Genomic DNA, 23,074 nt, shown 5'->3' with positions numbered 1-23,074 from the left:
ATAGATCGGGCAATTGTGAACCCGGCGATCCCAAATATGGGGGGGGGGTTATTATTGTTTTATGGTGAATGGGATGTGATTTGAACTTTTACATTTTTTAAAATATTTTTAAAAGCATTTTTTTTTTTACTTTACGCTTGCTTCAGTAGTCATGGGAGACTAGAAGTTGCGATCATACGATCGCTTGTGCAACACAGAGTGTTGAGGACTGTTGCTATAAAAGGTAGGGTCCCACGGTGCGTTGACCACACGGAACCCCCAAAAAATATATACCCACCCACATGCGGTTATAAATATGCCAAACCACCAAACACTCTTATATGCCACCATACTAGGTAGTTTTTGGCCACACTATGGGACACGGTCCTTCTATTGACTTTTTCTTTTTTAAATATTTTTTCCTATTGACCGCTGGTTAGTTCTTCATTTGTTATACTGCTTTCTTTTCCCTTTCTTATATCTGTGATCCACCCTATGATTTGTCTTAGACCATAACAATCAGACTTTACATGTCTAACTGGTGAGTTCATGTATTAATGACTTGGTCACATTGCCAAAACATTGAGAATATTTAAAGCGATAATTAATTTTCAGATGCAGCAAGTAAAACATGGCTTATATGAGTGAAAGATTGATGTTCTAGTGTGGAGCCAGACATGGTTCAAGGAGTCACTAGGCAGGATCCCATAACACACAGCAAATGCAAACTATCGCTGCACCCCTGCTACTTTCCAGAATGTCTTCAATGTTCATACCGAATAGTTTGAGGTGGAGTTGGGGTATCAGAGAACAGACTGATTTGTGGAATTTAACCGTATATTGTAAAATTATACATTCCCCAACTACCCATTATCTCTGTATTAATTGCAGTTTTACAATGTTTGAAAATAGGGATGTTACCAAGACATGAAATGTCGTTATATAAGTTTATTACATGGTCAAGGACGTTTTTTTAATTTTGCACGAAATAGATATCAAATTCTCTGGCAAAACATATCTACGTTACATTTCTCAACATTTTGCCATTACAGATATCGTGTTGACTCCATGCAGATAAAAAGTTTTGGAGATGTGAAAGAAGAAAAATTAATAAAAGTTTAAAAAACAAAATATGTAGCAGGGCTTCTCAAGCTTTTATTTTGGAGCTTCACCATTAGTGGTGCAAGATTAATGCCAAAATCATATATACGGTACTCCTTTTTTGTTTCTTGAATTCTGTATAGCATTAAATAAAGTACAAAATGAGTGACTTATAGATTTCTGCAACTGGAAAAAAAAGCACTGAGCAGTTTATAGTCACTTGTGGCAATGCCGCATCGGGAGGCACCTCACAATTTAAAAAGCACTGTACTATAGCATTTAACCCCTTTCTCAGATGCTAACCTGTCATTCTCTGACCACAGTATGTAACACGCGATGATCAGATTGCCTGTATGTAGCAGAATTGCTGACTTGCTATGAGCGCCGCGCGCTTGCCGGAAGTGTATGTTAAATGCCGCTGTCAGTTTGACAGCAAAATTTAACGGGTTAATAGCCGCGTGTGGAACTGTTAGCGGCCCATGTCAGCTGTTCAAAACAGCTGACGTGCTGGAAAAGATGTGGGCTCACCTCCGGAACCCAGATCAAAGGAAGGGTGCCCGACATCGGCATACTGTTACGTCCAATATCGGAAAGGGGTTAAAACACCCAGTAAAGGTAGGACCCCCTGCTGTGGACAGGTAATAAAGAATGGTATACATGAAGTCTGGGGCTTGTTTAATAAAAGGCAGAGAAATACCCTTTCACAAGAACCAGCTTGTTAGGAACAGACTTCTTCCAACATTTGGGCATCGGTGCAAAGTTATGAATATTGGTGTTTTTATAGATCCGATATTGATGGTATATACATTTTCAACTTCAGGGCTAATAGGGGAAGAATGTGCATGTTTTTTTCATAACTGTGAGACATGCCAGTCAGCCCCAAATTAATAGTGACCGATTAGCGGACAACAGCCATGTTATGTTTCCTGTCAATGAAAAGGTTAAATCACAATAAAAATCAAAAATATCATAAAAGTGTGTATTTCATAAAATCGTGAAGGACTGAGAACATCCCACAAACAGCCCCCACGTGAGGTCATCAAGGTGAAGTGTGTGGGTGTAACTTAGGTGCTGATAAAAAGACAAGGCAAATTATGATCTGTGTTCAATGCTAAGGAAGATACATCTAGTGAATGCTTGATCCACACTAACCAAACATTTTTCGGAGCCATTTCTGTGACTAGCGTTTAGTAAGTTTCATTTGTTAATCTTTTTTATGTTATGTAATTGTATATACTGTATTGTTTTGTCCCCTTTGTAAAATCTTTTGTAATTTTTTTTTATAAACACTGCCTATCTTTTTGGATTAAATATGACATTTAATAGTTCTGTTCCTTTTTTTCTGAAAACCGCACACTGAAGCCATACTTTACCTGTTAGGTGTCCAATCGACCTGTGCAAATGATTGGTGGTAGTGTGTAGTTACTTTTGTTGTTGTGGAGCGAACAGTGACCGTACTAGGTGCATATACATATATTCCATGCGTTAGAATTGGAGGTGTATATACCATGCGCTCACTTTTAGTTCTCAAATAACCGGTCACTTAGTGGAAACAACCACAGCCTCCTACTTTAAAGGGAACCTGTCACCCCCAAAATCGAAGGTGAGCTAAGCCCATCGGCATCAGGGGCTTATCTACAGCATTCTGTAATGCTGTAGATAAGCCCCCGATGTATCCTGAAAGATGAGAAAAAGAGGTTAGATTATACTCATCCAGGGGCGGTCCCGATTCTGTTTGTGTCCGATGGGTGTCCCATCCGGGGCCTCGCATCTTCATAGGATGACGTCCTCTTCTTGTCTTCACGCTGCGGCTCCGGTGCAGCCGGCTCCAGATACATCGGGGGCTTATCTACAGCATTACAGAATGCTGTAGATAAGCCACTGATGGCAGTGAGCTTAGCTCACCTTCGATTTTGGGGGTGACAGGTTCCCTTTAATCATTGGTCAATTGTGTAATTGTCCTGATGATAGGGGGCAGCAAAGGGCTGTTTGTGACAAAAAGACAACAGCATGGTGTGTTCAGTGTGACTCGCCTGGCTGTAATGTTTGACATTGGGGCACACTTTCTTTATTTTATTTTCTGGTAGTAGACACATTTTTAATATGGATACAGATAACCACCCAGTGTATACAAGTGTCAGTCAGATGTATCTGGATAGTTTACAGTCTTGGAAGAAAATGTTTGTCACAACCTGTATATTAGATTTTAATACAGGGAGGAAATGCTACATTGTCAAAGTATTTAAAGTGATCGTGTCGCCAGGTTTTTGCAGCTTCTTTTGAGAGCAGCTTGATGTAGGATCAGATACTGATTCCAGCGATGTGTTACTTACTGGGCTGTTTGCTTTAGTTTTCAGAAAATCCCTGTTTTATCAGAAGAAGATGATCAATAGAGGACTAGAAAACATTCTGCCATGTAGTCCTCCATATTCATGAATTCTGGATAAACCTACCCCCACCACTGATTGGCAGATGTCTGCCTATGCATAGTGTACACAAAAAGTTACCAATCAGTGGGGTGGGTGGGGTTAAATTTAGAGAACTGGTAGATTTTCAGCAGGTAAAAGTGAATTTATCAAAATAACAGCAATCAGCCCAATAAGTGATAGATCACAGGAATCCGGGTCTCTGCCCTTATATTCTCCTCCAGGGTAGCTAAAACCTGACAGAGTTCCTTTAAAAACAACACCAATCTCATGTAGTTATATGCCATTAAATAAACAACCATACCAGTTATTTATTGAACCTTCTATTTTTCCTTTTTTTGTCGTTGATATTCGACTATATTACATATTTTTAATGCACATTTTAATATACATATTGTTGATATCATTTTTATAAAGCGAGAACAAGAGAATGCTATGGCAAGACTTAAAAAGCAACAAGAAGAACTTGAACAAATGAGACTGCGCTATCTGGCAGCAGAAGAGAAAGATATGGTGAAGAACGAACGTCTAGAGTTGGAGGAAATCCGAAATGAACTAAATAGGTACTAAAATGAACTCCAGTATTGTGTGTATGTGTGTGTGCCTGCATGCGTGCGTACTGCTTCTCAACTACGGCATTGTACATGGGTGCGGTGAAATTGCAATAAAAGTGCAATCCCACACTTGTTTTTTGCTTGGCTTTTTTGCTAGGTTCACTAAATGCTAAAACTGACCTGCCGTTATGATTCTCCAGGTCAGTACGAGTCCATAGACACCAAACATGACTAGGTTATTTTTTAGCTAAGTGGTGAAAAAAAATTCCAAACTTTGCTAAAAAAAAAAAAAAAAAAATGTGCCATTTTCCAATACTCGTAGCTTATTTTTTGCGTGCCGAGCTGGCGTTTTTAATGATAGCATGTTGGTGCAGATACGTTCTTTTGATCGCCCGTTATTGCATTTTAATTCAATGTCGCGGCGACCAAATTTTTTTTCTCGCTACGCCGTTTAGCGATCAGGTTAATGCTTTTTTTTATTGATAGATCGGGCGATTCTGAATGCGGCGATACCAAATATGTGTAAGTTCGTTTTTTTTTTTTTTTATTGATTTATTTTGAATGGGGCGAAAGGGGGGTGATTTAAACATTTATATTTTTTTTACTTTTTTTTTTTTTACTTTTGCCATACTTCAATAGCCTCCATGGGAGGCTAGAAGCAGGCACAGCACGATCAGCTCTGCTACATAGCAGCGATCTGCTGTTCGCTATGTATCAGAAAATCTGGTGTGCTGTGAGCGCCGACCACAGGGTGGCGTTCACAGCTACCGGCGATCAGTAACCATAGAGGTCTCTAGGACCTCTATGGTTACTATTCAGAAGCATCGCCGACCTCCGATCATGTGACGGGGGTCGGCGATGCGATCATTTCCGGCCGGAAGCGGTAGTTAAATGCCGCTGTCTGCGTTTGACAGCGGCATTTAACTAGTTAATAGGCGCAGGCACATCACGATTCTGCCCGCGCCTATTACGGGCACATGGCTGTTCAAAACAGCTGACATGTCCCGGCTTTGATGCGGGCTCACCGCCGGAGCCCGCATCAAAGCGGGGCTTCTGACCTCGGACGTACTATCCCGTCCGAGGTCAGAAAGGGGTTAAAGATTTTTCTGTATTTTCATGACTATGAAAATTGTAAATTCACACTGAAGGCATCAAAACTATGAATTAACACATGTGGAATTATATACTTAACAAAAAAGTGTGAAACAACTGAAAATATCTATATACATAATTGTCTAAGGGTCACTTCCGTCTGTCTGTCTGTCCTTCTGTCACGGTTATTCGTTCACTGATTGGTCTCGGCAGCTGCCTGTCATGGCTGCCGCGACCAATCAGCGATGGCCACAGTCTGATTAGTCCCTCCCCATCTCCCCTGCACTCACTGCCCGGCGCCCGCTCCGTAATCCCCACCGCTCACACAGGGTTAATGGCAGCGGTAACGGCCCGCGGTGTAACGCGCTCCGTTACCGCTGCTATTAACCCTGTGTGTCCCCAACTATTTACTATTGATGCTGCCTATGCAGCATCAATAGTAAAAATAGGTCATGTTACAAATAATTAAAAAAAAAAAAACCTGCTATACTCACCATCCGCCGCCTTTCTCGCTCCTCGCCACGCTCCCGGGACCGCTCCATTGCAAGCGGCAGCTTCCGGTTCCGTCCCAAGGCTGGTGTGCGACAAGGACCTGCCGTGACGTCACAGTCATGTGACTGCGACGTCATCATAGGTCCTGCTCACACCAGCCCTGGGACTGCAAGCTGCCGCTTGCAATGGAGTGATCCCAGGAGCGTGGCGAGGAGCGGCAAAGGCGGCGGATGGTAAGTATAGCAGGACTTCCAACGGGCTATAGGTGAGTATATGTTTATTTTATTTTTTTTAAGTCTCTATACTACATGGCTCTGTGCTGGGCAATATACTACGTGACTGGGCAATATACTACGTGGCTCTGCTATATACTATGTGGCTGGGCAATATACTACGTCACTGGGCAATATACCGTACTACGTGGGCTGTGCTATATACTATGTGGCTGGGCAATACGTGACTGGGCAATATACTACGTGGTTGGGCAATATAGTACGTGGCTGGGCAATATACTACGTGGACATGCATATTCTAGAATACCCGATGCGTTAGAATCGGGCCACCATCTAGTGTCTTATATTCGAGGTTCTTCAAAGTAGCCACGTTTTGCTTTGTTGACTGCTTTGCACACTATTGGCATTCTCTTGCTGAGCTTCAAGAGGTAGTCACTGGGAATTGTTTTCACTTCACAGGTGTGCCCTCTCAGGTTTAATAAGTGGGATTTCTTGCCTTATGAATGGGGTTGGGACCATCAGTTGTCTTGAGCAGAAGTCTGGTGGAAACACAGCTGATAGTCCTACTCAATAGACTGTTAGAATTTGTATTATGGCAAGCAAAAAGCAGCTAAGTAAAGAAAAATGAGTGGACATCATTACTTTAAGAAATGAAGGTCAGTCAGTCCGAAAAATTAGGAAAACGTTGAAAGTGTCCCCAAGTGCAGTTGTAAAAACCTTCAAGCGCTACAAAGAAACTGGCTCATGTGAGGACCGCCCCAGGAAAGGAAGACCAAGAGTCACCTCTGCTTCTGAGGATAAGTTTATCTGAGTAACCAGCCTCAGAAATCGCAGCTTAACAACAGCTCAGATTAGAGACCAGGTCAATGCCACACAGAGTTCTAGCAGCAGACACATCTCTACAACAACTGTTAAGAGGTGACTTTGTGCAGCAGGTCTTCATGGTAAAATAGCTGCTAGGAATCCACTGCTAAGGACAGGCAAAAAGCAGAAGAGACTTGTTTGGGCTAAAGAACTCAAGGAAAGGACATTAGACCAGTGGAAATCTGTGCTTTAGTCTGATGAGTCCAAATTTGAGATCTTTGGTTCTAACAACCGTGTCTTTGTGCAACGCAGAAAAGGTGAACGGATGGACTCTACATTCCTGGTTCCCACCGTGAGGCATGGAGGAGGAGGTGTGATGGTGTGGGGGTGCTTTGCTGGTGACAGTGTTGGGGATTTATTCAAAATTGAAGGCATACTGAACCGGCATGGCTACCACAGCATCTTGTAGCGGCATGCTATTCCATCCGGTTTGCTTTTAGTTGGACCATCATTTATTTTTCAACAGGACAATGACCCCAAACATACCTCCAGGCTCTGTAAGGCTTTTTGACCAAGAAGGAGAGTGACTGGGTGCAACGCCAGATGACCTGGCTTCCACAGTCACCAGACCTGAACCCAATCGAGATGGTTTGGGGTGAGCTGGACTGGACCGCAGAGTGAAGGCAAAAGGGCCAATAAGTTCTAAGCATGTCTGGGAACTCCTTCAAGATTGTTGGAAGACCATTCCCGGTGACTACCTCTTGAAGCTCATCAAGAGAATGCCAAGAGTGTTCAAAGCAGTCATCAAAGCAAAAGGTGGCTACTTTGAAGAACCTAGAATATGACATAATTTCAGTTGTCTCACAATTTTTTGTTACATATATAATTCCACATGTGTTAATTCATAGTTTTGATGCCTTCAGTGTGAATGTACAATTTTCATAGTCATGAAAATACAGAAAAATCTTGAAATGAGAAGGTGTGTTCAAAACTTTTGGTCTGTACTGTAGCTTCAGCAAGTTGGCGCCACATTATAACATCTATCGCCAATCTTTTGGAATACACTACCCAGGACAATTCAATTCCCAATACCCAGTTTTAAGCGTGGCCTAAAAACGCATTTCTTTAGACTGGCCTATTGCCCCACCTCACTTTTCTAACTATCCCCGTTTTGCTTATACAAAGTTTTATTCCAAATCAGAACCCCCATATCATCCGTCCACACCCTCCATGCTCTTAATAGCCCTTTGTGCCTGTACTGTACACATACTGGATGGTACCAGAAACACATGGGCTACTTGCAGATTGAACAAGTCTGTAGGAACCTGTTCACACCACCAAAAAACTTGAAGACACAAAAGAGCACAGTGAGGTAAAAAATACTCTGTTGTAAAAAAAATCACAGTAATAAGCAAGTGCTAGTCAAAAGATGTAAAGAAAACGGGGTATTTTGTTGATACGTTTTTTTTTGCAAAAAATGTATACAAGCTGCTCCACCAATCGTCAAGGTATAACCTTATAGAGCAGTCCTATCTAATGTATATAATCCCTATCTGATGTATTTAAAACCTGATCATCTGTATAGTATCTGTATAAACTGATTTTTTTTTTTTTTTACAACAGAGTATTTTTGACCTCACTGTGCACATACTGGATGGTGACCAGTTTATGCAGCGTTATGTGCAGACCCTATTCAGTATATTATGGCTGTAATGTACATATATCACTTACAGTAAACAAACTAACAACGACAGACTGGTACAGAGGGAAGAAGACCCTGCCCTTGCGGATTTACATTCTACAGGATTATGGGGAAGGAGACAGTAGTTCAAGGGTTGCAGTAGCTCCGCTTGTGTTGAGGTGACCGTGTGGTCATTACAGGTTGTAAGCTTTCTTGAAGAGGTGGGTTTTCAGGATTCTTTTGAAGGATCCAAATTAAGTGGATAACCGGACATGTTGGGGCACAGAATTCCAGAGTATGGGGGATATTCGGGAGAAGTCTTGGAGGCGATTGGGTGAGGAGCAAAAAAGTATGGAGGAGAGAAGGAGGTCTTGGGAGGATCGGAGATTACGTGAGGGAAGACATTGAGAGATTTGTTTGGAAATATACAGAGGAGAAAGGTTATGGATGGCTTTGTAGGTCAGTGTTAGTAGTTTAAACTGGATACGTTGGGAAATTGGGAGCCAGTGGAGGGATTTGCAAAGAGGGGAAGCAGGAGTGTAGCGAGGAGAGAGATTAATTAGTTGGGCAGCAGAGTTCAGGGCAGACTGGATGGGTGTGAGAGTGTTCGAAGGTAGGCCATAGAGGAGGATGTTGCAGTAGTCGAGGCGGGAGATGATTATGGCATGCACAAGCATTTTAGTAGAGTGAGGGTTGGGGAAAGGACGGATTCTGGAAATATTTTTGAGCTGGATGCGGCAGGAGGTGGTGAGCGCTTGGATGTGCGGTTTGAAGGACAGGGCGGTGTCGAGGGTTACTCCAAAGCAGCGTATTTCGGGGACAGGTGAAAGTGTGATTTCATTTATTTTGATCATTTATTTTGATAGATAGATCAGGTAGGGAAGATATGCGAGATGGAGGAAAGATAATTAGTTCATATATGTCCACATTGAGCTTGAGGAAGCGAGAGAAGAAGGAGGATATGGCTGATAGACACTCTGGGATTATGGAGAGCAGAGAAGTGACATCTGGGCCAGAGAGGTAGATCTAAGTGTCATCAGCATATAGATGGTACTGGAAGCCATAGGACTTTGAGTTGTCCCAGGACAATGTATAGATTGAGAAGAGTAAGGGTTGTAGGACGGAGCTTTGAGGGACACCAACCGAGAGGGGCAAGAGATAAAGAACTAATATGGGAGTAGGAAACGCTAAATGTGTGGTTGGTAAGGTATGAGGAGATCCAATATAGGGCAAGGTCTTTGACACCAAAGGAAGAGAGAATCTGTAGTAGGAGGCAGTGGTCAACTGTGTCAAAGGCAGAGGACACGTCTAGAAGGAGGAGTATAGAGAATTGTCTGTTAGCTTTCACTGTAAGTAGGTCGTTCGTAATTTTGGTCAGGGCAGTGTCAATGGAATGGTGGGGACGGAAGCCTGATTGCAGGGTGTCGAAGAGAGAGTTAGATGCAAAGTGAGAGGAAAGTTCAGCATGGACGTGCTGCTCAAGGAGTTTGGATGCAAATGGGAGCAAAGATATGGGACGATAGCTGGACATAGCGCTCGGGTCAAGGGGTGACTTTTTGAGGATAGATGTGATTGTGGCATTTTTGAAAGCAGAGGGGAAGGTACCAGAAGTTAGTGATAGGTTGAAGAGATGGGTTAGGGACGGGATTAGTCTGGTGGTGAGGTTGGGGAGGAAGTGGGATGGGATGGGGTCAAGGGAAAAAGTGGTGAAGTGTGATTTGGAGAGAAGATATGCAAGCTCACCTTCAGTCATTTTGGAGAGGGAAGTTATGGGGTTAGGGCACTGGTCTGGCATACAAAGGTGTTGTGGTGGTTTAACAACAAAGACTGCCTTGTTTAGTCTATCTTATTTTTGAAGTGCGTGGCAAAGTCCTCAGCAACGATTAGGGAACTCAGAGGGGGCAGTGGTGGGCGGAGGAGGGAGTTAAAAGTGGTGAACAACTGTTTGGGGTGGTGCAATAAAGAACATTTGAGGGATGTAAAATAGGCCTGTTTAGCAGAGGTGAGAGCTGATTTGAATGCGAGTGTTGCTTGTTTGAGTGCAGTGAAATCATCTTGCGAATGCGTTTTCTTCCAACGCCTTTCTGCAATTTTGGATACTAGCCGAAGCTTTTTAGTGATGTTATTGTGCCAGGGTTGTCTATTGATTTGTCACACTCTGCTATGCATGACAGGGGCGACCGAGTCGATGGCTGATGCAAGAGTGGCATTGTAGAAACTAGTGGCAGTGTCTGTGTCGTGGAGTGAGGATATGGATGCTAGTGGTAGGATAGAGTCAGAAAGCATGTGGGTGTCTAGGTGTGCAAGGTTTCTGCGGGGGTGTGCATGTTGCTGGACATGGGTGACAGGTGAGGAGGACAGGGATGAGAAAGTGAGTTATGTTTATTCTGTAATGTATTTATTGTGTGTACCAGTCCCATCTAAAATTGTAAAGTTCTATGGAATATGTGGGCGCTATAAACATAAAAATGATCTATCGTTCTCCAAGAACGACATCTTTTAGAGCTTACATGCTGGATGGAGAATGATGCTCAACTTGTCTCTTCAGAATTCCCCATAGGAGTTTCGGTTGGGTTCAAATCAGGAGACATTTGGCCACTGAATCACTTTCACCCTGTTCTTCAGAAATGCAGCAGTTGTGTGTTTTGGAACATTATGTAGGAAAAGAGCATGTCTGCCAAGGGCACGGAGTGATGGTAGCATCTTCTCTAAATTTAGAGCAGTACATCTGTGAATTCATGATACCATCAATGAAATGTAGCTCACTATCGAGAGCTCAGCATTCAGAGAGCTGGTAGATCTGCAGCAAATGGAGCAATGATTTTATCAAAACTACTGAAAGCAGCCTAGTAAGTGACACTGCTGTAATCTGGGTCTCTGCTTTCTCAGAAATTGTTTTAGAGACCATAAACCTGTAGGATTCACCAATCAAAAAAGGACTAACCAGAGAAAAAAAACAAAATTAAATTGATATATAGGATAAAATTTAACTTTCTCCTTCGCCTCATTGGGGGACACAGACCGTGGGTGTATGCTGCTGCCACTAGGAGGCTGAAACTAAGTGATACAAAGAAAGTGATCTCCCCTGCAGTATACACCCTCCTGCTGGCTCTCAGCTAACCAGTTCTTGCTTAGTGTCCGTAGGAGGCACACGGACAGGTCTGCTATTCAGACCCAAAGCTCTTTATTATTTTATTTTTACCTTTTACATTTTTGATTTTATTTTTTCCACGGACGAATGGGGCGACAGATCCTTTCAAGGTTCCGATCTCCCCAAACCATCAACAAGCGAGCATGGAGAGTGTCGCCTCTTTGTACCCTCTCCTGCGACGTGGGATGCCAAGCCTGGGCTGATTCTTAAAGGCACTGATCTCCTCGCACCCTAAACGGACAAGCACATGGAGTGTCGCCTCCACGTATCCTCTTCCCCACCCAGGCCTAATGCCAGACAACTGGTCCTGTCCACCAAGGGGCTGAACTCCGCGGATGCACAGGAGCCCCTCTCTATGGCGTCCGAGCAGCCCCCACTGTCCCACCACTGTGAAAACGGATGGCACAAGGAGGCGGACGGTTCCTCTCCACCTCCCTAACAAAGGGATGGTGGATTGAGGTTTACACCTTTGTCCCTGCATTGTCCACGCTGCAATATCTGACCTGCAGCAGAACATTAGAGTGCGCGCGCTTTCCTCGACGCTGACACTCAGTCATCCGCGGCAGCTCCATGCCGGGACGTGCACCGATGGTGAGTGGATCCAGTCAGCGGTGGGCCTCTGCAGTGGGATATTCACATGCTGACAGGCAGCCTCAGCCACTTCCCTGTGGCCCACCTCCCTGACGCAACGCTCCAATCGGCTGCAAAAATTTAGCCCCCGGCTTCGGCCGATGTGTAGGCCGCATCACGGAAGCTGCACCCGCACAATGGCGCGCTAAGGCGGCTCCGCCCGCTTTTCTGGTGCTTTTCGCCTGGCAAAGGAACGCTCAATTTTCTCGGCCACTACAACGCCCCTCATTTCTACCGCTGGTATCGCTCCCGCCGGCTGCAGAAATTTAGTCCCCGGCTTGGGCCTATTCATGGAAGTCTTGAGGCTCCGCCCACATCGTGTATGTGGCTACGCCCCCTGAATTGTCGCTTCTCGCTCTCTGCAAGATTTTATCACCTCTGCAACTCCCGGTGGCCATCTTGGTCCTCCCGGTCGCCTCACACAGGGGTGACGGTTTTGCATTAAAGGGGCACAACGACTGCAACATCAGTACCCGGGTAAGGAAGTACCTGATAGAGGCACATGATCAGTATTCCCTGGTCTTAAAGGTACATGATCAGTATTCCCTGGTCTTAAAGGCACATGACCCGTATTCCCTGGTCTTAAAGGTGCATGACCAGTATTCCCTGGTCTTAAAGATGCATGACCAGTATTCCCTGGTCTTAAAGGCGCATGACCACTATTGCCTGGTCTTTAAGGCAAATGATCATTTCGAAGCCAGTCACAAATGAGCTCAGGAGCCCTCCGCCGGTGATCCCAGTTTATCCCAGAGTACCTAGTTCCCCTCAGTGGACTTCGTCACTGACAGCAATCCATGGTTTCTCTGACCAAGAGATTGAATCCCTCCGTGAACCCTCTGAGGCTCGGAGTGCTCACAGGATCAACATACATGGTCCCTCTCCTACATGGGAGCCGTCAGCTAGCAGGGGCCGCAAGTATTAGAAACGTACAGGCATCTAGAAAATGGAAGTTTTCTTTTCCTGATCTCCCCAATGATTTCCTGAGAACAAGGCTCTGAATATGTATCGGATATTGCCTTGGATCTGGACTTGCCATATTTATATCATCAACCAATGTCTGTACATTGACGAGGACTCCGGTTCTGCTCTAGACTACGCAGTGTCCCTCATAAGGAGACTAAACTCCCTCGTAGAGCATTTGCCATTCAGTCCGGATAAGCGGTTCACTGGACAGAAGCCTCTACGTGGCATGCCATGCCTGGTCTGATTTTTAAGGGCGACGGGTCCTTTAAAGGGCACCGATCTCCCAACACCATCAACAGACGAGCACATGGAGTGTCGCCTCCATGTATCCTCTTCTGCATCCAGGCCTAACGCCAGACAACCTGCCCTGTCCACCCAGGGACCTGAACTCTGTGGATGTACAGAGGCACCCTTTTTGGCATCCAAGCACCCCGCTTTGCATCACCACTATTTAGCAGATGATGCAAGAAGGTGGACGATCCCTCTCCACTTCCTTGTTAAGAGGATGGTGGATCGAAGTTTCCTAATTTTTAACTCTGCACCGTCAAAAGACTGCGGCGATGGCAAGAGATAGCTATTTCCTGACCTGCTGGATGCAGCCTCGCATTCTGCCACTTGGCAGATTAACCGGGTAGAATCTCCTGTGGTATACCTACCAGTATCCCTGCCCGATGTATCATCAATTAAAAATACCACGGATTGTCAGATAGCAAATCTGGTTTGTTCCGTCTTGCGGCTTCGGGTTCGGCGCTCTACCCTTCCTAAAGGCCCCTTCACATTAAGCGACGCTGCAGCGATACCGACAACGATCCGGATCGCTGCAGCGTCGCTGTTTGGTCGCTGGAGAGCTGTCACACAGACCGCTCTCCAGCGACCAACGATGCCGGTAACCAGGGTAAACATCGGGTAACTAAGCGCAGGGCCGCGCTTAGTAACCCGATGTTTACCCTGGTTACCATCCTAAAAGTAAAAAAACAAACAGTACATACTTACCTAACGCTGTCTGTCCTCCAGCGCTGTGCTCTGCACTCCTCCTGTACTGTCTGTGTGAGCACAGCGGCCGGAAAGCAGAGCGGTGACGTCACCGCTCTGCTTTCCGGCTGACCGACGCTCACAGCCAGTACAGGAGGAGTGCAGAGCACAGCGCTGGAGGACAGACAGCGGTAGGTAAGTATGTACTGTTTGTTTTTTTTACTTTTAGGACGGTAACCAGGGTAAACATCGGGTTACTAAGCGCGGCCCTGCGCTTAGTTACCCGATGTTTACCCTGGTTACCAGTGAAGACATCGCTGGATCGGTGTCACACACGCCGATCCAGCGATGTCCACGGGAGATCCAGCGACGAAATAAAGTTCTGGACTTTCTTCAGCGACCAACGATCTCCCAGCAGGGGCCTGATCGTTGGTCGTTATTAACGATATCGTTGCTACGTCACAAAAAGCAACGATATCGTTAACAATATCGTTATGTGTGAAGGTACCTTTAGCCGCCGCATGGGTTGCTTGAGCAATGGTCTCCTGGTCGGAGACCTTAACTTCTTTGATTCACACCAGTAACCTTTTCCTGAAGACAGTACAGCTGGCCAATCAAATCTTCTGAGCGGGAGACTAACAAAGGATCTTATATTTCCTACAGACCCAACCAGCAGTGGAAGGGTTGTCCAGGACGGTCTAGATCTAAGGGATCTTGGTTCCAAAATGGGGAATGAAAAGTAAGACCGATCCTAGACCTCAAACTTCTAACAACCTTTGTCAAGATCCTCCTTCTTCGGATGGAGTTCCTCGGCTCCGCTAACAGAAAAAGGTGGAGTTTCTGGCATCCATCGACATTCCGGATGCTTACCCTCACATTCCTATTTTTCCCCTCTTCAAAAATTCCTTTGCTTTTCCATTCGCGAACAGCATTTTCAAGTCACGACTTTGCCCTTCGGCCTTGCTACTGCACCCAGAGTGTTCACAAGGGTCATGGCGGCTGTCATGTTCCTCTTGCACCCCAGAGGCGTGGTCGTCCTGCCCTATTTGGTCGACTTTCTAGCCGCTCTTCCAGGACTACGCTGAGTCGTCTATATCACTTGCGATACCCTCTCATCTAGGCTGGCAGTTAAACTTAGACAAGTTTTCCTCATTTCCAGCCCAGCAGATCCTTTTTGAGGATGATCCTGCTCACTTCCAGAAGGATGGTAATTCTCCCTCGACACAAGGTCGTGGCTGGTGGTGACAACAATGGTCTGCTCATTTTCAGCAAGTCAAACAGGCTTTCAGAGGGTAGTCTCTGAGCTCCTTCCTCATCCAGGGCCTTTCTCCCGGTTCAATGGTTATTATTGACTACGAATGCCAGTCTTATTCTCGCAATCATTGCTTTGGGGATCCAAACGGTACGGCTAATCCTACAGCAGGTCCACTGCCTTCTGGCGGGTCACCCCATCTGAATTCAATTGGATAATGCCACAGCTGTGCCATACGTCAATCATTTAGCAGGTACCCACGGTCAGGTACCACAGCCGAGGTACCTCACATTCTCTGATGGGCCGAGATCTATCATTCAGTGATCTCGGCAGTACATATCCCTGGAGTAGAACTCTGGACGGCAGACACATTCAGCCATCATGGTTTCACCTCAAGTGAGTGGGAGCCTCACCCGGAAGTCTTCCATCAGATCTGCCTTCACTGGAGCTCTCCAGTTGTAGATCTGATGGCGTCCAGGCTGAACGCCAATGTACTCGAGTTCATGATTCGATCTCGAGATCCAAGAGCCATCTCAGTGCATGCTCTGGTTCTTCCGTGGTACCAGTTTCCATAACCCCTCTTCCACTACTCCCGAAAGCCCTTCGGAAGCAGAAAGGACCCAGTGATCCTCAGAGATCCACACTGACCACATCAGTTTTTTGTTTGCAGAGCTAGTATCTTTCCTTCTTATTGCAACAAAACTGCAAGTAGGGACTTTCTCGCAGGGAGTTTTCATATGTAGTTCTTCTCTATCGCATACCGTTAGATCTTTGGGACTTTAATGGTCCTGGGAGTCTTACAGTAGACTCGTTTTGATCCGGACAGACTTTTCTATCAGGGAAGGTCGCCCTTTTTTCTCTGCGATCTTGTCATCCTGATGAGTCTTCAGAGCTTGCTGCTCTGTTCTTTCAGACTTTTTTCCTTATTACCATCAAGGCAAGGTTGTCCTCAGGCCATCCCCTTCCCTTGTTACCAAGGTAATATTGTATTCCCACTGTTACAAGGGCATCATCCTTCCCTCATCTCTTTCAGCTCCAGTCCACAAAACGGAATGGGTTCCCCATAATCTGGACGAAGTGAGTGCTCTGAGTAGGTACGTATCGAGGACGGCATCCTTCTGAATGTTGGACACTTTATTTGGGCTTCCTGACGGTTAGAAGAAGGCTTCCTGACGGTAACAGGAATTAATTAGCTGTTTCATCGGCCATGTTAGCCTGGTGGATTTGTTTCACCATCCAGGAGTCCTTCCGTGTTAGATGTCAGCCTTTCTCCCTGTCTATCAAGGGATCTAGGCACCATTCGTCGGCAAGCACGCCTGCAAGCTTGCGGATTCGTCCAGTCCGCATGCCTTCTTGAAGCACTATAATTCCCACACTTCCACAGATGCGAATCTGGGCAGGCGGACTCTGCAGGCCGCGGTGGCGCACTTGTAAGTAGCGGTTACACAGGGCCTGATCTGATGTTGTCGCCACCCAGGGACTGCTTTGGACGTCTCACGGTCTGTGTCTCCCAATGAGGCGAAGGAGAAATAGGGATTTTTGTGTACTCACCGTAAAATCCTTTTCTCCGAGCCATTCATTGGAGGACACAGCTCCCACCCTGTTATTAGCTTGTGCTTGTTTTATAATGCTATACTCTCATACTGTATATAATATGACATGCTATACGCTCATATGTTGTTATTGATCTCCTACTGCTTTTGCACCGAACTCGTTAGCTGAGAGCCAGCAGGAGGGTGTATACTGCTGGGGAGGAGCTAACTTTTAGTATCACTTAGTGTCAGCCTCCTAGTGGCAGCAGCATACACCCACGGTCTGTGTCCCCAATGAATGGCTCGGAGAAAAGGATTTTACGGTAAGTACACAAAAATCCCCATTTTAATATTTCCAATTGAAAGACCAAAGGCAGACAACAATCACCGTACATCTATACCATGCCCACTATGTTCACACTATAATAAATCCCCTGAACTCCATACCTGCCTGTCAGCGGAGTTTGGCACCCTAGAAAGATAATCGAGTGATGGCGCCCCCGCTCTTCGGCGGCTGCCCTTAAATTTCCTAAAGGTACCTTCACACACAACGATTTCGTTAACGATATCGTTGCAACGTCATGCTTTTTGTGATGTAGCAACGATCCCGCTAACGATCTCGTTATGTGTGACAGCGACCAACGATCAGGCCCCTGCTGGGAGATCGTTGGTCGCTGGGGAATGATCAGGAACTTTTTTTGGTCGCTGATCACCCGCTGTCATTGCTGGATCGGCGTGTGTGACGCCGATCCAGCGATGTGTTCACTGGTAAACAGGATAAATATCGGGTTACTAAGCGCAGGGCCGCGCTTAGTAACCCGACATTTACTCTGGTTACCATTGTAAAAGTTAAAAAAAAAAAAACAGTACATACTCACATTCCGATGTCTGTCACATCCTCCGGCGTCCGCTTCCCGCACTGACTGTGTCAGCGCCGGCCGTAAAGCAGAGCACAGCGGTGATGTCGGGGGACGTGATAGACATCGGAATGTGAGTATGTACTGTTTTTTTTTTTTTTTTTTTTTTTACTTTTACAATGGTAACCAGGGTAAATATCGGGCTACTAAGCGCGGCCCTGCGCTTAGTAACCCGATATTTACCCTGGTTACCCAGGGACTTCGGCATCGATGAAGACCGTTTCAACGATGCCGAAGTCTTTCCCCTGATCGTTGGTCGCTGGAGAGAGCTGTCTGTGTGACAGCTCCCCAGCGACCACACAACGACTTACCAACGATCACAGCCAGGTCGTATCGCTGGTCCTGATCGTTGGTAAGTCGTTTAGTGTAACGGTACCTTAAGTATCCCTGTGCTAGTGAGTCAGAGGAGCAACAACCTTTCCAGTGCAGGAGATAAGGACAATAGGGTGTCTTATCTCAGATAAGATATAGACAGACAATTATCGGAGGATTTAAAAAAGCTAAGTGAACAGTACAGCACAAATAAGGTGGCATATAGATAATAAACACATGAAGTACCTGACTAAAGGTACCGTCACATTTAGCGACGCTGCAGCGATCTATACAACGATCCCGATCCTGCAGCGTCACTGTGTGGTCGCTGGAGAGCTGTCACACAGACAGCTCTCCAGCGACCAACTATGCGAAGTCCCCTGGTAACCAGGGTAAACATCGGGTTACTAAGCGCAGGGCCGCGCTTAGTAACACGATGTTTACCCTGGTTACCAGCGTAAACGTAAAAAAAAAAACACTACATACTTACATTCCGGTGTCTGTCCCCCGGCGCTGTGCTTCTCTGCTCTGACTGTGAGCGCCAGCCGGAAAGCACAGCGGTGACGTCACCGCTGTGCTCTGCTTTCCGGCCGACGCTTACACAGTGCAGAGAAGCACAGCGCCGGGGGACAGACACCGGAATGTAAGTATGTAGTGTTTGGTTTTTTTTTTACGTTTACGCTGGTAACCAGGGTAAACATCGGGTTACTAAGCGTGGCCCTGCGCTTGGTAACCCGATGTTTACCCTGGTTACCAGTGAAGACATCGCTGAATCGGCGTCACACACGCCGATTCATCGATGTCTGCGGGAGTCCAGCGATGAAATAAAGTTCTGGACTTTCTGCTCCGACCAACAATGTCACAGCAGGATCCTGATCGCTGCTGCCTGTCAAACTCAACGATATCGCTAGCCAGGACGCTGCAACGTCACGGATCGCTAGCGATATCGTTCAGTGTGAAGGTACCTTAAGCTGTTCCCTGCTAAATCCAATCCTACCTAACAGTGGAGGTTGGCATCCTACTTTTCATCGGATATGGTGCCCCACACCCACAGCGGCTGACCCTGGGAGTCCCTGGGATAAATAGGCTTGTGTCTCCCAGAGCTGCCCCACCAAAAATAGTGGAGGAAAAGTGACAGACCTAAAGCAGATAATGTGATGTGTTCTTGGTATCAACTGTAGTTTGTGTTGGACCATTTTATCTGCTTTAGCTACTGCAGATATGGAGTTCAGGGGATTTATTATAGTGTGAACATAATGGGCACGGTATATATTTACGGTGATTGTCTGTCTTTGGTCTTTTAATCGGAAATATTAAAAGTAAAATTTTATCCTATATATCAATTTAATTTTGTTTTTGTTCTCTGGTTAGTCTCTGCTGTCTCATCATGCTCTCTCAGTTGGGGCAGCAAAAACCTGGTGACAGATTTTCTTTAAAGTCACCTGACTATTTACCAGATTTGAGCTAGATCTTGTGTGTGTAAAAGACAGTGATTGCTAAGTGTGCCATGAGTTCCTCTGGTAGCAGGGTCTGATGTGAGCTTGATGCTCAGTGCTATGGATCTGATTATACAAAGAGCCTCTTCAGAGTATAGGACTTGGCTGATAACGCCACCTATTGGATGTAGCAATCCTAAAAGTCAATATAGACCCTTTACTTTAACACTTTTCATAATTAAGTGCTGAAATACATTAATAAATTCATGCATTTCTTTGTCTTTACTGCTCTGATAGGTAATTTGTAATATGAACTTCTCTTATTTCACTAAGCCAGAAACATTTTCTATTTCCATTAGACTCCGGCTTCAAGAAGACCAAAAACAACAGCCTGAAGCTTCTAAAAGCCAGGAACGAAGAGTGACAGCCTCAGGGTCCAAGCCACAAGATGAAGGTTTGGATGACTTTCTGTCTCGCCTAATTGAAGAGAGAGACACCTTGTTAAGAACCGGCGTTTATACTCATGAAGATCGGATCATTAGTGAGCTGGATCGCCAAATTCGAGAGGCAATGGCAAAAAGGAGTATAAGATGACGCTTTAGCCATGTTTGGCAGGATCAACGCACTGTGCTCTAATGATTGATGATTACTATCCATGGTTCAATTTAACCTGCATGTTAAAAAGATATAAAGGGCTAAGGCTCTGTATTGTTTTTAAGCATCATATTTTTACATTTCTTGAACAGATCGCTTAATATTTTTGTAATATTGTAATTTAAGAGTGTACTAAAAACCCATTCATTTTTATTTATGACCCTTTTTTGTGCAATGTTTTTGTTCTGTGTTTTTTTTTATCTTCTGAATTTGCCAGTGCAGTGATTTTGAAAATGGTAAATTCTGGGTGGTTTTGGAAATGTCTAAAAGTATCCACAGTTTTCTAATAAAATGGTTCATATTTAAACCACCTTTGACATGTTCTCTTAGAAAACTTGATAGCAAATAATTAGAGACCGTCCTATATTGTATCATTTTCAGTCAAAAAGTATTTGACGCATATCTGTTCTTTTACACAAAAGCATCATCTTGCTGCCATCACCCACCTGAACAGGTTAGTACTTGTAGTACACTTCAGTGTATTGGACAGTCTAACAGGCCCAGACTTGTCCTGATTCCTCTGCTTTGTAACTTTCTATCCACTCCTTTTAAGTGACTGAATAGATTGAAGATGGCGGCGAAATGCGCGTCGGGGTAAGGGGATGCCAGAGCAGACTTCCAGTGGCAGGCTTTTACCACAACGGTAATAGATATCTTATACAATCTATCTCTGACAAGCCCAGAATCCAGCTGATAATATTGCATTTGTGTAAACACCTCTGATGCAGCCTTTGTTTGTCTATCATATCAGGAGGGATATTGTATATTTTTTTCATCCTCATGCCTTACTGTTATTAAATGTGCCTGCATGTCTGCCATCATAATATATGTCTTTTCAGGGGATTTATACATATACATGGTGATTGATTACTTGGTCAGGGGCAGTCATTGTACTTGTATTTACCCCCTCTCTTCACTTCACATCCAATCTTCTTTTGCTTGGCGTCCCCCTTTTTCGGCGTTTCTGCCTCTGCTTTTTTCCATTGTGGTTTTAAAATTATTTTTAAAAAAATTATATTTTACTGCATTTTTTGGTACTTTTTTTGTTCTCCCATTCTACCTTATGTGTGGGGGTTTTGTTTAATTTTGAATGAAGTGCCTTCTCTTGCATAGTACTTTTTTTAAAATTCTCTTATTATACTAGACAACATATTATGGACCGCAAGTTAGATAGAATGTAGGCACCTAGTGGCTGACACTAGGTGACTTTTCACTGATAAGACAGCATAATATTTAACTCCTTCACTCCCCAAGCCTGTACATTACAAGGAGAAATTTTACAAGCTTTGACCAGTGTCACTTTATGTGGTAATAACTCTGGAACGCTTCAATGGATCCCACTAATTCGGAGATTGTTTCTTCATGACCTATTGTACTTCATGAAAGTGTTAAAATTTGTTCCATATAACTTGCGTTTATTTGTGGGTAAAAAATGGAAATTTTGTGAGAATTTTTTGAAAATTTTGCAGTTTCCAAACTTTTAATTTTTACGTTCTTAAATTAGATACTTGTGTCAGACAAAATAGTTAATAAATAACATTTCCTACATGTCTACTTTACTTACATCAGCACAATATTTGAAGCCTAATTTTTCTTTAACATATTATAAGGGTTAAAAGTTGACCAGCTGTTAGGGCTAGCGGAACGCACCAAGTAATAGAGAGATTGATACGAGGTGTGTTTGCAGCCCGGGGTCCACCGTGCAGAGATACCTGCTGCAAAGTAATGGCGGATGGACACTGAGCTCACACATGGGTTAAACTTCACCCCGTGTGAAATGAAAGCGAGCTTTGTTGCCTCACAGAGTTGCGCTGTACACAGAATAATACCCTAACTAGGGTTGTGCTTGCTCTGGAACTCTTCTGTGCTAACTGCACACATGAAGGAACCAGATGCTAAGCCAAGGCTAATTGCCCCCACTGACTCTAGCTGCCTGCCTGAGTGTACAGCCCCAAAGCTAAACCGACTCACACCACATATAAATACAGGAAAGTAATATATCTTGGTACCGTGTTAGCCAGTAGATAGATAGTAGCTTGCAATTTATTACCATCTTTTCAGTTGGCCATTAAAAGGTATCAATCACTGAGGACTCTCAATTCTAAATATTTTTTTACCACATATAAACTGAGTGGTAGAGTATCCACTGGCAACAGCCAAGCACAAATGATACCAGCGCATGGCCGTGCGGCCATGCAAACCTTTTATAGTTGTAGCTCTCCAGGACCTTCCTAGAGGACAAATAGGAGCTGCTACAGGCTGGAGAAGAATGGGAGACTGCAGCGGACATGGTTCGATATTCCCCCTGTGCAGCGGCAGGAACTCGACACCTAACACCAGCGATTTTCTTATTTTTCCAACAAAATTTGCAAAACCATTTTTTTTTTTTTTTTAGGAACCACATTACATTTGAAATGACTGAGGGGTCTGTATGACAGAAAATACCCAAAAGTCACACCATTCTAAAAACTGCACCCCTCATGGTGCTCAAAACAACATTCAAAAAGTTTATTAACCCTTCAGGTGCTTCACAGGAAGTTTTTGTAATGTGGAAGAAAAAAATCAACATTTAACTTTTTTTTTCACAAAAATTTTACTTTAGACCCAAATCTTTTTCTATTTTTGCCAGGGTAACAGGAAAAAATGGACCCCAAAATTTGTTGTTTAATTTCTCATAAGCATGCTGATACCCCATATGTTGGGGGAAATCACTATTTGGGTGCACGTCAAGGCTCGGACGGAAAGGGGCGCCATTTGACGTTTTGAATGTAAAATTTGCTAGAATAATTAGCGTATGCCATGTCACAATTGGAGAGCCTCTGATGTGCCTAAACAATGGAAAACCCCCACAAGTGACATGATTTTGGAAACTAGACCCCACGGGGAACTTATC

General features: G+C 44.6%; 1 protein-coding gene across 2 annotated transcripts in view; it reads left to right on the top strand.

Annotated features, from left to right (window-relative positions):
• CEP120 (centrosomal protein 120) overlaps window positions 1-21,182 on the top strand; it is a 189,238-nt gene extending 168,056 nt beyond the window's left edge. Inside the window, exons 19-20 of one of the 2 annotated variants that reach the window (XM_069753631.1) lie at window positions 3,924-4,069; window positions 19,887-21,182. In XM_069753631.1, coding sequence (XP_069609732.1) covers window positions 3,924-4,069; window positions 19,887-20,121 — 381 coding nt within the window. In that variant the 3' untranslated portion in view covers window positions 20,122-21,182. The remainder of the gene's footprint in view (window positions 1-3,923; window positions 4,070-19,886) is intronic. The other variant, XM_069753624.1, reaches the window with a different exon arrangement.
• Window positions 21,183-23,074: the final 1,892 nt, after the last annotated feature.

This window comes from Ranitomeya imitator, chromosome 1 (genome assembly GCF_032444005.1).
Source record: "Ranitomeya imitator isolate aRanImi1 chromosome 1, aRanImi1.pri, whole genome shotgun sequence".
In the NCBI taxonomy this organism is placed as follows: Eukaryota; Metazoa; Chordata; class Amphibia; order Anura; family Dendrobatidae; genus Ranitomeya; species Ranitomeya imitator.
The sequence above is the reverse complement of the archived record's forward strand: the minus strand, read 5'-3'. Positions and strand labels throughout refer to the sequence as shown.